Consider the following 14803-nt stretch of genomic DNA (forward strand, 5'->3'; position numbering starts at 1 on the left):
ACTAAAAAAGGCCCGTTTGCCTGAGCGCTCGGTGCCGAGGCGCGGCGCCGTGCTCCTGCCAGCGGCCTGATCCCGGCCGGGGCCGGCTCGGCCCAAGCAGCTTCGGGGATTTAGCCCGCCGCGGCCAGCGCCTTACGCAACGGCGCCGGCCCGGCCACGGCCCCGGGCTGCCGCTGCCCCGCCGGCCCGGCCCCGGGGCCCCCCGCCAGGCTCCCCGGGGACGCGGCGCCGACATCTTAGGGCCGGGACGGGGCGAGCGGCCCCGAGGGTCCCCCGCCGGGGCCGCCTCGGGGCAGTCAGGGGGCGGCCGCGGCCCCGCGGTGCCCCCCTCGGCGCGGGCCGGGGGCCGGTGCCGAGCCCCCCGCGGGGCCGGGGGCAGCGCGGCGGCGGGCGGCCGGAGCCCGGCGGCGGCGTCGGGCGCCGCTCATTGTTCCTCGGCCGAGCCCCGGCAAACAGGAAGCCGCCTCGGCGCGAGGCGCCCCCCCCGCCCCCGGCGGGTGAGTGGCAGGCCGGGCGGCCGGTGCGAGCGGCGGCGGCGGCGGGGCGCAGCCAATGAGCGCGCGCGGCCGGGCGTAGGCGGGAGTTCCGGGCTGGCAGGCGGGCGGGCGGGCGGCGGTGTCGGCCGGGCCCCCTCTCCCGCTGCAAGCCCCACCTTTCGGCTTTCCCGCACCGTCAATCAAAATAGGAAAAAAAACCCCGGAGTAAGGCTCGGGCCGCCGCCGCCGCTTCAGCCCGTGAGCACAATAAGCATGTCCCCGGCGGCGGCCGCCTAGCCCCAGCCGGCGGGGCCTGCGTGCGAGCCAGCCAGCCCGCCCGCCTCCCTCCCGCGCAGCCCGCCAGCCAGCCAGCCGGCCGCTCGCACCCGCACCATGACCGGTACGTACGCACCGCCCGAGCCGCCCCGCGGGGCTCCCCGCTCCTGCTCCGGCCCTGCGCGTCCCCCGCTCCGGCCCCGGAGCCGTCCGTGCGGTAGCGAGGCGAGAGCGGCACTGAGAGCGGCAGCAGGAGGAGCAGGGGGAGGAGGGAGAAGAGGGGCAGGGGCAGCAGCACGGGGAGGAGGAGGAGGAGGAGGAGGAGGGCTCCGTGCGGGAGGGCGGGGGGAGCGCTGGGGTTAGGGGGGGGAGAGGAGGGAGGGAGGGAGGGAAGGAGAGGGAGGGAGGAGGGAGGGGGTGATCGCTCCCGTCAGTGACTCTCCCCTCCCCCTCCCCGCTGCGCCCGCAGCTCCCGAGAAGCCCGTGAAACAAGAGGAAATGGCTGCCTTGGACGTGGACAGCAGCAGCCACGGCGAGTATCTCCAGCACGGCAACGGCGCCGCCTCGGCCTCCGCCGGCGCGGCCGCCCCCCAGGTAAGCGCAGGCCCGGCCGGGCCGCACCCCCCCCGGCCCCCCCCCCTCCCCGGTGACACGTCGGGAGCGGGTGCGGGAGCCGGTGCCGCCGCCGCCGCTTCCTGTGTGCGCGCCTGCGAGGAGCCCGGCCGCCGTCCCGCACTAACCGCCACCCACTTTCTCTCCCTGAACCCGCCCCTTGTGGGTAGGACGCTCAGCCGTCACCGCTCGCTCTGCTGGCGGCCACCTGCAGCAAGATCGGCCCGCCGTCGCCGGAGGAGGATGAGGCCGCCGCCGCCGCCTCTCACTCTGCCGGAGCGGTGAGTGCCCGCCCCGCCGCTCTCGCACGGCCTGCCGGGGGGAGAGACAGCACAGCCAGCCAGCCCGCCCGCCCGGGGGGAGGGACGGGACACACGGCACTGCCCGCCCGGGGGGAGGGACGATAGCAGGGCCGACCTGCCAGGAGAGGGGTCCCCGGGCTCCCCTGCCTCTCCAGGAGGAGCCGGGCTCCCGGGAGGAGGCGGGAGCCTGGCTCCCCCCTCCCCCGCCGCCGGCAGCGGCGCCTCCGTTTACTTTCAAAACCGGGGGCAGGCGGGAAACTCGCCCTCCCCCGGCCCTGGCACCGCGGCGGCTCGCCCGGCGGGGCCGGAGGCGCCTCACCTCCACCTGGGCGCACCCCCGGCGGCCGGCGGCCCGGGACGGCGCGGCCGGGCGGGAGCACAAAATGAAGGCTGCCTCGCCGGGAAGGATGTAGTGCGAAGTAAAATGGCTGTTAGAAACCGAGCGCGGCGGCGGAAAGCTGCTTCCTGTGTCGACGCTGTGTTTTCCAGACGCAGTCGCCACGCGGTCTCTGCTACCGCGGGCTGAATTTCTGTCCTTATCTCCCGGGTGCCGTCTGCTCCGAAAGGAGCCCTGATGACCTTGGGACCTTGCATGATGAGATGGATCTTGCACGCTAGAAATTTATTCCTGTAGAGGCTAGTTTAACCATCTCCATAACAAAAGCCTCCTATCTTCCTCGATCAGTTGACCTAATCTCTTCTTTTGGCTTACGCTCATAAAGCGAGCAGAGATGGGGCGTTTAAAAATAAATGGTATCTAAAAATACGGGTATATAAAAAGGGCGGATCCAGAATGCCTTTAAAAATGACGTGACAAGGTCTTTTGGCCTTACTACTTGGGAAATCACGTATACTACCTCTTTTTAACAAACAGGGTTTTAAAACAAGAAACAAAGCTCTTTTTTCCTGTTTTCTTTTTTTCTTTTTCTTCTAAAGCAAGTCTGCTGTTTTTTAAAAATTGCTGTACAAAAGCCTTCTATGTTTCTAGGGTTCTGGAAATTGGAGAAAAAAAATCTGCATAGCAGATTGGCACTGCCAGACCTTTTTTTTTTTTTTTTTTTTTTACAAACGTCAGAATGTTAATGGTAACGTTAAACTTACTAAACACTCAAGTGCTAAACTTTAACATATTGTATGTTCATCTGTATATTTCAGCTTCCTTTTCCCTTCAGGTAAAGGAAGAATGTAAAAATAGTTGTCTGAGGTCATGCGGTATATTGCAGCCTAAGAACAGAACTTGAAAATATATTAAAATTCTTCCCCCGTTTCAACTGCACTTTCTGCTGAGCATGTTTATGTTCTTAAGCTCTAGTCTTTTAAAAGTCTTTGTAGATATTGTTAAGTGTCTACTGCCTCTAAAATTTGTTTCATAATACCAGATGCATACGGTGCTGAAAAGTGGGATGTCGGATCTGTCTCTTGCATAAACACACACATCAAAAAATGAATGATGCTTAAATGATGGTTTGCTTTCCTATATCCATCTCAAGGTGGTTCTCATTATAAAGCTAGAAATGTGCATCTTGAGAATGGGTTGGCTGTTCAGCATGAGCAGTGGTCTGAATGGGTGCTGGAGTGCTAGTACAGGACAAGACAAATAGTTCCTAATAGTTCAAAATGGGCAAATAGGTTTTGAAAAGTCGCTTTTTTACTTCTCTTAGGCTTATGTGTGAGGGGCTCTTCAGGGCAAGGCAGAAAAAATTTATGAGAGGCCAAAACCTTGGTTAAAACAAAATACTAATAGAGGTTTACTCACTGTTCTGCATACATGCAGATAGGCCTCTCCAACATATCTGCCATGAGTTAGGTTATACAATTCTGGTAATTTTTTTCTGCTGCAACATTGCTCTTGAATGATTCAGAATGTTTTGGATGGAATCTAAATATAAATTGGAGGAGATGTCTATGGTAGCTGAACTAGACACTGGAGTTAATTAAGATGACCTTGATTAAGGGAGGGGAGGGAGGGAGGGGAGGGAGGGAGGGAGGGAGGGGGAGGGAAGTCCCTGAAACGTGTTCCTTGTGAAAAAGAATGACAAAAGAGTTTTGATGAAATACAGATTTTTCTGATCCCTGGAATGCATCTTGCTGGGGAGTGGGAGAAGGAGGGAGGAGCTAAAAAGGCTTAAATTGTAGACGCCTCGTTAGTCTATAGGGAAAATAAAGTCTATATGCGGGGATGCAGGCGTATTGTCTTTGTGGGGTTTCTGGTGTTCTTCCCTTTCCCAGGCTTACAGATGAATCAGTTTGATACATGTGTATGGGTGGTGGGGCTTAGCTTAGCAGCTCGGAGGAGATCCTTTCCCAAAGTTTTCCACGCCTGGATTGTGGTCCAGACTGCTGAAGGTCTGGTAGGATTCTCAAGCCATGTAAATGGATAGTTGAAGATAAGCATTTGCTTATTTGCTTAAGTAGGCATTTGCTTTTAGAGGCACTTGAAGAGCTTTTATGTATAAGGATAGCAGTGCTGCGTTTTAGGGTAGTTTTGTTAACGCTTTACTGACATTCGCTTGGTAGGAAATGGCAGGGCTGGAGCCAGTGTGCTGGACTAGCCAGTTATTGCACACTGCTTTCCTGGCTGAAATGGTATGCTGCAGCTGCTCCCCAAGAGACCAGGAGAATGATTTAAAAGCAACAGCAACAACAAAACTCCCATAGGAATGTGGGGAATATCGTGTGTCTGGGATTTGGGAAAGAGCCGGAGCAAATGTGGTTGTGTTTGCTGTGATCTAGTTGGCCCTGCCGTGAGCCTGGGGGTTGGACCAGATGACATTCAGAGGTCCTCTCCAACCGAAATTATTCTATGTTTGCGTCTGAATCCGGGCCTGCTGTTGGAGCAGACACCACTTTTACAGCACTGAAAGGATTAGCATGGAAATAAAAAGACTAACAAAAGTGGCAACTGCTTGGTGTGGAAAGCAAGTGAAGAAGATAGGAGAGGGCTTAGCTCCGTTGACTACCTTCCATCCCGCTGGCAGGGAACTAACTGCAAAGGCTGTCTCTAGTTCACAAGGTTTTCAGCTTGGTCTAGGATTCTGATTAGGGCTATATTTGCTTTTGGATGACAAGCATATTAGCAAGCATTACTGTTGATCTTGTCATTGTATGTTGATGGAGACTGCAGTCTTTCAACTTAGGCTTTTCCACTGTGATTTGTCCTGCCTACGACCATCTGACCCCGGTGCTTTGTGTTCTGCCTGCTTGGTTTTCATTTAAATGTAGATGGCCTTGAGTTTGTGGCCTGCTTACCTGAGAATCTTTTCCTCCATTGCATACTGCTGTATCCATGCTTTGTTCAAACGCTCGCCATGGACACTTCCCCTTGAATACTGCTGACTACTGGTGCGTACAAAAGTCTTGCTGGGATGGTACGCCCTACTGCCTGACCCAGAGTGACAGCTCATGTATCCTGACCTCTATGGCTGCCTCTCTCTCCCTTGGGAATTTGAAGTCTGAGAAGCTTTAATTTGGGTATTGCTTTTTCACTGTTTATCATTGACTAATAGTTCTACTTAAACGTGCATATTTAGGATTCTTTTTCATTTAGTTATAAATAATCTAGTTTCATTCCAGTTCAAACATCTGCAAAGATTTTAGCGTTAGGGGAAAAGGAGAAGCAATGTAGAAGATGGCAGAGCCGTGCATAGAGGAGAAAACGAAAGAGGAAACATTCTAAAATTTCAGTCTAAGTCTTGGTGATGTACAAAGCTGAGATGGTAACCAGGTGTGTGTGTGTGCTCCAATTTCATTGCGATGCAAAACAAAAGATACTACCAGGCTCCCAGGGGTCATTCTTACGGTTGTGCCAGGCATGGCTGGGATAGGTGAGGATAGAGTGCAAGACTGATGGGAGCGTGGGGTGGGAGGGCTGGAAGGCCCAAGAATTAAGAAAAGTGGCAGGCTGGCTGAGAAAGCCGTTGACTCTGACAGCTGCCAAAAAATGGGAGCTGTCGGAGTTGACTGCCCCAGTCGCGGTAGGTAGTTGCAAACAGTGCATTGCAGGCTGCACTTATTCCTCAGTTTTAAAAAGAAAAAAGGGTGGGGAGTGATTAATACGTACTGTTGCTTACCAGCAAGATGTTAAAAACATTTGTAGAGGTTAATAATTAGCAATGTGGGGAAGATGAGTGTCATTTCTGGGCTGTAGACAAAGCATTTGTTTGCATATTTTACAAATAAAGGTTAGAGTGTTACAAGACTGCTTTGGCGTATCTTCAGCTTTAGAATTGAGTATCAGTGATTCACAGAATTTAATGAAAATGTGTAAGTCCAGTTTATTGATGCCTCGGAACATTACTTTAACTATTTGAGAAGCAACTGGCTTAATCTCATTCTAGATGGAAATAGTGATAGTGCTGGTAGGATAGAGAAACACGAGGGTCTTTCAAATTCTGTATTTTGCAGTAGGCAAAAATACAGATGAGCGCCATGCATCAGTTATCCATACCTCTCAGTTCTCTGGCCTATATCATGGTTTTGAGGAAGCTCCAAGTTACCTTGATGTCCGTTTTCTCCTTTATGGATGATAATAAAGCTTCCTGAAGCTACGTTTCTGGAGGTGAACAGATGCACTGGAATGTGTTTATCCACTATAGGAAATCTACCTGGGATTGTCCAGCCTCTGTTTTATGCTCTTGCAAAACAGAGAAGTTTCAGGTAGAAAGAGTGCCTAACCATTTTGGCCCTAACCATTTTTTCCCCTTATTGCTGCCTGGAAGCTCATCCTTTAAAATGTTCTTTGATCTTCCTCTTCCAGTTACATCTTCCTGGTCCTCGGTCAGAACCAAGCGTAGGAGTTCCCCTTCTAGTGCTTTAAGGATGTTTGTCAAATTTGGTTTTATTCTTCCCTATGGTATTAGAGAAAGTATATTAAAAAAAAAACACCAAACATTTCCATGTTTAAAAACAAAATGAAAAAAAGTTCTGACTCTTAGACAAATTCAGGAAGAGTGAGATTTCACATAAACGTTTCATAGAACAGTTGAAGCTAGAAAGGACTTCTGGAGATCGTCTGGTCCACCCCCTTGCTCAAAGTAGGTCAATGGGAGCAGGCTGCTCAGGACTATGTGCAGTAGTTTTTGAGTATCTCCAAGGATGGAGACTTTACAACCTCTCTGGGAAACCTTTGACAGTGTTTAAAGTACCCTTAATGCTTAAAAAAAAAAGGGGGGGGGGGAAGAAAAAGTCTTCTCTCATATTTACAAAGATTTCCTTGCATTCCAATTTTGCCTGTCACCTCTTGTCCTGCCACTGGGTGTCACTGAGAAGAACGTGGCTCTCATCTTTTTTGTAGCCTCCCATCAGATATTTATAAACATTGCTAAGACATCCTCCCCACCCCCAAAGTGTTCTCTTTGAATCACTAAAGAGTCTCAGCTCTCTCATCCGGTCTTTGTACATGAGTCTCTTCGTACATCAGATACTCCAGTCTCTAAATCATTCTTGTTGCCCCTTTGCTGGACTTGTACCAGTATGTCCATTCCTTGCTTGCACTGGGGAGTAAAGAACTGGACACAGCACTCCAGATGTGACCTCACCAGCATTGACAGATTACCTCCCACAACCTGCTGGCCATGCGCTTCCTAATGAAGGTGCTCTCGGCCTTCTTTGCTGCAAAGGTACGTTGCTGCCTCATGATGAAGGTGTCCACCAGGATCCCTGTGTCTTTTCCTGCAAAGCTGCTTTTCGGCCATTTGGCCCACAGCCTGTCCTGGTGCGTGTATAAGTTATTCCTCCCCAGGTGCAGGACATCGCATTTCTGTTTGTTGAACTTCTTTAGGTTCCTGCCAGCCCAATTTTCCATCCTGTTGAGGTCCCACTGAATGGCAGCAGAACCATCACATATATCAGCCACCTTATTGGTTTGCTATTAACTGCCAACTTGCCGAAGGTGCACTCTGTCTGATCACCTAGGTAACTGGTGAAAAAGTTAAACAATCTTGGCCCCAGTATTGACCCACTGGGGTACAGTGACTGGCCCCCAGCTGGACTTTGTGCTGCTGCTTGCAACCCTTTGAGCCCAGCAATGCAGCAAGTTTTCAGTGCGCCCCACTGCACGGTTATCTAGGCTGTACTTCATCAGTTTGGCTGTGAGGATGTCACGGTGGGCAGGAAGCTGTGTCAATAGCCTACCTACAGTAGCTGTAAAGAATATCCACTCGAAACCTCATCTACCAAGCCAGTCATCTCGCCGTAGAAGTCTGTCAGGTTAGTTAATTAAGCATCATTTCCCCTTTGTAAGTCCAGGCTGACTGCTTCTGATCACCTTCTTGTTCTTGATGTGTTTGGAAGCGGTTTTCAATTTGCACCGTTGCCTTCCCAGAGGTCAAGTTGAGGCTGACTGGCCCCAGGTCCTCTTTCTAAACCATCTTGATGATCTGGTAGAGCTTTCAGCACCTAGGTGAAGGCATGAGGAAAATGAGCAGAAGTTTACATTAAATTGTTCAAAATTCTAGTTTGGCATGCAGTTACAAAGCATCTAATACATATATAGAGGTTAATAATTAGTAAATGAAGTTACATGCAGTCTGGTTAAAAATGCCTACTGCAGCTTTCTAGTTTTTACTAATGTCAAGGATGTTGTATTGTCTTAATATAGACAGGTTCTGGACTTCTGGTGATTAAAAAGAATGTATTAGAGTTTTGGGCCCAATTGTCCATTCTGAGCAAAATGATGTGGACCCTCCTTAAATGAGATGCAATTAATGTTAAATGTGTTTTGCCAGATTGGGATTACTTTTTAAAATAACATTTTAAGCAGCCCATGGTAATACTTCTTCCCTGAAACCTTCTTTTATTTTCTAAAATTTTGATTTGGAAAAAATGTATTTCTTTGAATTGAGTGCTTCTGAAACATGCATCAGAATTAATTTGCCTTAACAAGCTTTGTGTCATCTGAACCACAGTGACTGGCGCTAAGCATATTTTTAACCTGTGGCAAATACGAGATAGAATGTGTTAGCTCATACCTTAATGAGGGAGTTGAAGCAGGTGCATTTTATCTTATATTTGTAATAACCCAAGAATGCACAGATAGTTTATTGTAGCTTGGTAAACACATGGTATTAAACTCCTGCATTAGTGCCCTAAGTCTTTCATAAAACAACAATTTGGATGAGGCACTGGCCAATCTTGTTCATTAGGTATGTGATTTTTAAGTGTTTAGGAGCTCCTGACTCATCTGTCCACCTCTGCTTGCTTGTTTGCTGATGCTTTTACTCCAGGACTGAAGGGGAAAAAAATTGACTTTCTGAGAAGTGCAGCAAAAGGCAAGCCACCGTAGACTGGTACAGGGAAACTTTTGGAGTTCTTTAGGAGCAGAGTACTCATGGTTAATGACTTATGTCCAGCTGATCACGCTTGTCTTGTAGAAATGCAGATGCCTACAACACATAGCAGTTACCACAGGGATGGTTTTACTTTGGTTGAAGGACTTTTTTATTCCAACTCAAGTCCCATCCCTCAACGTGCTTTAGAGCACTTCATAAAGGTATCTACCTTGTGTGTGTGTTTCTTGTCTCCTTCCACATTCAACTTAGTGTTGCTTTGATATTCTCTTAAAAAGCAGACAAGACCATTACTACATTTCTGTTTATCATGACCCCTCATTCTTCAGGCATGAGAGTTTTTGCTCTGAGAGATCTCTTTATTTTACCGCCATAAACTTACACAAGACTTGTTGAACCAACAGACAGGCTGAATAGCAGTTGTTGCTCCCATTCTTCGGTGGTACTTGACCTTTCTTCAGGTGGACATATCACTTGATTTTAATTCTTCCTGTGCCCTGCTCCAGCTACTCTCTTTGCTCTGTTGCTGTCTCTTTCTCTTGCTTCCTGCTGCTGCTTCCAGCGAGCTCCCAGTTGCTTCCTGTTCCCTCCTCCTGGGCTAAGCGGCGCTGGTGCTGAGCTTTCCTCAGATCTTTGTCCCTTCCTCTTGACACACAGCGTTGGGATTGCAACTGTCCAGCCCGCCCTTAAAGGAGCAGCTTCCACAAAACTGTTGCCTGCGTATCAGTCGATAAGAAGAACTGTAGCTTTATCTATACCCTTGAAGTGTTTTTCACGGATGGCCGAGGCACAGCAAACAAAGTGTTTTATTTAGGACTGCCCTGTAAAGATGAGTGAGTGAGTGGGCTGTAGATGTTGCTGCTTATGCATCAGTGGTAGAAATTTGAGTTACTACAATAATTCCTAATTGCTTGAGGATGCAGTGAAAGATGAGTACTCCTTTTAGCAGGAAAAGGAGTCCAATAAGTGTCCTACTATCTCCAGAGTCTTTGAGAAAGGGTATAGCAGTCGAGCTTGTTATGACAGGATGATGACCAGTTGAGGTTAGAAATCATCCTCAAATACTCTTTACCATCATACAAGTGTTTTTTTCATGCTTTAATACTAGTAATTTTGGTAGCTGGCAGATAGCTTCTTGAAAACCTCGCCCTCTTTTTGCCCCTCCCTCCTCATGATTCATCTGGTATTCTTTGATATAGCCAGCTGTAAGGGCAACGTGTGAACAACTGGCGTTTCACCTATTATGCGTAGCGATAGCTTTGTATCCACATGCATGACCCTCCTAAACTTTTCTGTGAACTGGCAAGTGCATCTGTTAAGAGTGCCTGTACTGAGCTAAAACCCTAACGGAGCAGGATTTGGGGGAAGATTTCACTGTATCACAAATAGGTGAGGAGAGATATGTGCCCAAGGTGAGAAGACCAAAGGCCATTGAATGGGATGTGGAAATCAACGTACATTTAGGGAGGAGTGGAAGAACACGGTAGGTCATCTCTGTACCGTGAAGGAGACAGGTTCCCTTTGGACAGTTTCTATAGGGGATGCTCTTACGTACATACCTGCTGTTGCTCATTAAGTCAGTCTAGTTGTAGAACCAAACATCAAATGTTTAGGTTGCGTAATCTTAAATCGGCAAGGAGTAGTATCAGACTTGCAGTGCTTTCCATTAATCTTTCTTTCTCTTGTTCTAACAGTCACTATCAGCACGTTGTATTCCACATTTATTTTATAACAGCATGCATTGAACATATAATGATCATATTTTTGCTTTTGGTATTTTCTGAATGCTGTTTACCTATGACTTTTATGGATCTTTTGATACTTTATAAAACTTTCAGTTAACAAATGTTTCTATACTAGCAGATTGAGTAGTTAGGAACTTTCTCAACAGTATTTCAGCAACGAGTACCTATGTGTAAGTAATATTAAACACAAGATTATAAAGCTAATGTGGTAGTAGAGGAAAATGGATTTTTTTGCCTTTCTCTAGATAGGAAGGCGTGGTTTGGAATATTGACGAACATTTTTGTAATCATGTAAATTACAAGCTTATAAGACTACAGGATTTAAAACTGTTCTTTAAGTGAAGGGCTAATCAGTATAAGGAAAAAAAAATAGTAGGATGGATTACCAAGACCCCTTTTTCTCTTTCTGCTCCTGGAAGCATTAAGGCCATAAAATTAGTTTTGTTCTGGTGATGCTGTGTCTATTTACTAACAAACTGCTTGAAGGATTTTGTATCTCTTTCAGGGCAAAAGGAAGGCTTGCATTCTTTTCTTTATTGACAGTTTTTATTTGTACAGCTCTTGGAAGGAATGTAGAATCAAGATGTGGGTTTCCTTATTGGAAAAGAAGCTTACCAAGAGCAGTAAAACTATTATAGAAGAAAAATACTTCTTAAGCTTGAGTATTTTTTAATACGTAAACGTTTTGGTGTCGCTGCTCAGAATAGGATAAGAAAGTGAAACTAGAGAAGTCTCAGCCTACGTCGTAGACTAACTTCACTCTGATGTGTGCCACAGAATTCATTCATGCTGGCTAAATCTCAATGCCATGCTGGAGAATAATAAGCTGTGTGCTATATTTTGCATATCCAGGTTTTATTCTAAAGGAAGCTGCGATATGCTCCGGTAACTTGTCTAACAGGAGCGATCATGGGATCAGTGCAGAAGGACAAGCTAGAGCTTTTCGTTCTATGCACTGTGGACTCTGCCAAAGAGACAAAATTTGTTTCACAATTAAAGTTTAATGAATTGTAAGGCAAGTTACTTACTTCTTGCTAAATATTAAACTATTCCATTGGTTTACTGTAGTGCCATAAAACAGATGAGGAGAAACCTATGTATATCTTTTTTTAAAAGTGATGGTTGTTTACATTACCAAGTTGGTTGACTACACACATCTAGGCATTGCAGGATGTTAAATCTAATTCTTAATACTCTATTCTGAAAAAGCTTGCTTTGGTAAAGAAAGGTAAGTGCAATTTACCTTTCTTTTACTGAATAAGAAACAAGAGCATACTACATCAGTCTTTAGGTTCTTTAATGTTTAATCTTCCGGGGGTCTGTTCTGAAACACTGACCTTTTCTATTGTTCCAACTTAATGCAGATAGATTTTTTTTTTTCCAAACAGATGCATACGACTAATCCAACCGTGATCTCAGTGTAAAAATCCTTAGTTCTAGAAGTGTTTTTGCCTAGTGAAACAGTAACTCATATAAGCTTATAAATACTAGGACTTTGTATTATGCGTAACTCAAACTGAGGCTATCTGGTCTTTCCAACCCAATGACTAAGTTACCTCTGAATGCTCTCCATGTTGCTGAGAGTCACCATATGCACGTATATACCGTATATAACACAGAGTCAAAAGGCAGTGGAACTCTAGGAGATGGAGGCGATGCTGGCTTCACAGGAGTTCCTCCGTTGCTGTGCAGTAGGTGCTTGGTAAGGCATGTAGCTGAGTCCCAGGGTAACCTGGTGATGGCAATTTCATCAGCCCGTGCCAGCTCCCTTCTTCCCACAGCCAGGGGTTTGGATTACCCAGCAGCATCCCACCAGAATAACTCTGCTGCTGGTCACCTGATGTAGCCATGGCACAGGAGCTGCATTTGATCTGCTTGTGAGCCACATGCAGCTCACGAACCACAGGTTGGTTACCCTGACTTAAGCATTAGCTCACGTAACAAAAATCTGTATTTTGTAGTTCTAATTCAGTTGCTGTTGTTTACATAGGCTGCACTGCATGTTTTTCAGTAGTGTATTGATCTCTAGTGTTGAATTGCATGACTGTTCTAGCGTGTGATCTGTATGTCTCTTGTTTTAATTTTTTTCTTTTCTTTTCTTCTTTTTATTCAGACAGGGGATTTGGCTTCTGTGCAATTAGCAGGAACCCCAAATAGATGGGAGGTCTTGTCTGCAGCTCCTGCCACTATAAAGGATGAAGCTGGTAATATAGTACAGATTCCAGGTGCTGCCACAGTAACTTCAAGTGGGCAGTATGTCCTTCCTATTCAGAGTTTGCAAAATCAACAAATCTTTTCTGTTGCACCAGGATCAGATTCGTCGAATGGTACAGTGTCTAACGTACAATACCAAGTAATACCCCAGATCCAGACAGCGGATGGTCAGCAAGTTCAACTTGGCTTTGCAGCCTCTTCTGATAATAGCAGTATAAATCAAGAAACCGGTCAAATTCAGATCATTCCTGGCTCTAATCAAACCATCATTGCCTCTGGAACACCTTCAACTAATATTCAGAATATCTTATCACAGTCTGGTCAAGTCCAGGTTCAGGGAGTTGCAATTGGTGGTTCGTCTTTTCCTGGCCAAGCACAAGTAGTTGCTAACGTCCCTCTTGGACTGCCAGGAAATATTACTTTTGTACCCATCAATAGTGTTGATCTAGATTCTCTGGGACTCGGCAGTGGTTCTCAAACCATGACAGCAGGCATTAATGCAGATGGGCACTTGATAAATACTGGACAGGCCATGGATAGTTCAGATACTTCTGAAAGGACTGGTGAGCAAGTTTCTCCCGAAATTACAGAAACTGCCACTGATAACGACTTGTTTGTGCCAACATCATCTTCATCACAATTGCCCGTTACCATAGACAGTTCAAGTATATTGGAACAAAATGCAAACAACTTGACCACAACCAGTGGTCAGGTTCACAGTTCTGATCTTCAGGGAAATTACATTCAGACATCAGTCTCTGATGATACACAGGCTCAGAATATTCAGGTCTCCACAGCACAGCCAATTGTACAACACATACAGCTTCAAGAGTCTCAGCAGCCAACCAGTCAAGCCCAGATTGTACAAGGTATTGCGCAACAGACAATCCACGGTGTGCAAGCAAGTCAAAGCATATCTCAACAGGCTCTTCAGAACCTTCAACTGCAGCTGAACCCCGGAACTTTTTTAATTCAGGCACAAACAGTGACCCCTTCTGGGCAGATAACCTGGCAGACATTTCAAGTGCAAGGAGTTCAGAATTTGCAGAACTTGCAAATTCAGAATGCACCTGGTCAACAAATAACTCTAACCCCTGTGCAGACTCTCACTCTTGGTCAAGTTGCAGCAGGTGGGGCATTGACGTCAACTCCAGTTAGTCTAAGCACTGCTCAATTGCCAAATCTACAGACAGTTACAGTAAACTCTATAGATTCTGCTGGTATTCAGCTGCATCAAGGAGAAAATGCTGGCAGTCCTGCAGGTATTTACTTTACTCTTTTTGCATAAAATTGTTTTTTATTATTATTGTATGCACTTGGTTTGAATGATGATAATCATAACATTATTGTTTTTGCTGCAGAAGCCTTCAAAATACAGCGGGTTAAAGTAATGACAGATTTTACTTGAAAGTACTATTGCATAAGAAAAAACTGTAATGGTAGAACATGGTCCTTACCCCGCTTGTGTTACTGTAAACTCCTGTAACTCTCAGCTGGTCATATTAGTTGATTGCACTTCTAATACAATGTTTGTCAGTACTTACAAGTCTTACAGAAACCTGACAAGCAACTACGCTTCCAATAAAGCAGTGTCATTAGCGTTACCCGTAACGAATAGATGATTTTTTCATGGAAAATCCAAATATATGTTTACCATTATCTTTCTTGAAAATCTGTGGATCCTCTGAGGTGCTGTTATTGACCCGATGGTTTTTTTAAATTAATTTCCTGTTGATATAATGTCAGTGTTACTAGGATGTACAACACCTGTGTAAGCAGAAGTGAAACAAGCATCTGAATATCAAAATGGAGGCTGTACTTAACAACACATATGAGTTTCCAGTAGTATGTATTTGCATTACGTTTCAGAATGTACAGTTTTGAATGATGAG

At 46.6% G+C, this 14803-nt stretch overlaps 1 protein-coding gene across 3 annotated transcripts in view; it reads left to right on the plus strand.

Moving 5' to 3' along the window:
• The first annotated feature begins 570 nt into the window (after positions 1-570).
• The window catches only part of SP3 (Sp3 transcription factor), a 36910-nt gene continuing 22677 nt past the window's right edge, over positions 571-14803 (plus strand). Inside the window, exons 1-5 of one of the 3 annotated variants that reach the window (XM_035567777.2) lie at positions 580-876; positions 1222-1346; positions 1535-1645; positions 12811-12901; positions 13007-14173. In XM_035567777.2, coding sequence (XP_035423670.1) covers positions 870-876; positions 1222-1346; positions 1535-1645; positions 12811-12901; positions 13007-14173 — 1501 coding nt within the window. In that variant the 5' untranslated portion in view covers positions 580-869. Of the gene's footprint in view, positions 877-1221; positions 1347-1534; positions 1646-12810; positions 14174-14803 lie in introns of all 3 variants that reach the window. The other 2 variants (XM_035567769.2, XM_035567761.2) reach the window with 2 other exon arrangements.

The sequence above is a fragment of the Cygnus atratus genome, chromosome 6 (genome assembly GCF_013377495.2).
Source record: "Cygnus atratus isolate AKBS03 ecotype Queensland, Australia chromosome 6, CAtr_DNAZoo_HiC_assembly, whole genome shotgun sequence".
NCBI classification, from domain to species: domain Eukaryota; kingdom Metazoa; phylum Chordata; class Aves; order Anseriformes; family Anatidae; genus Cygnus; species Cygnus atratus.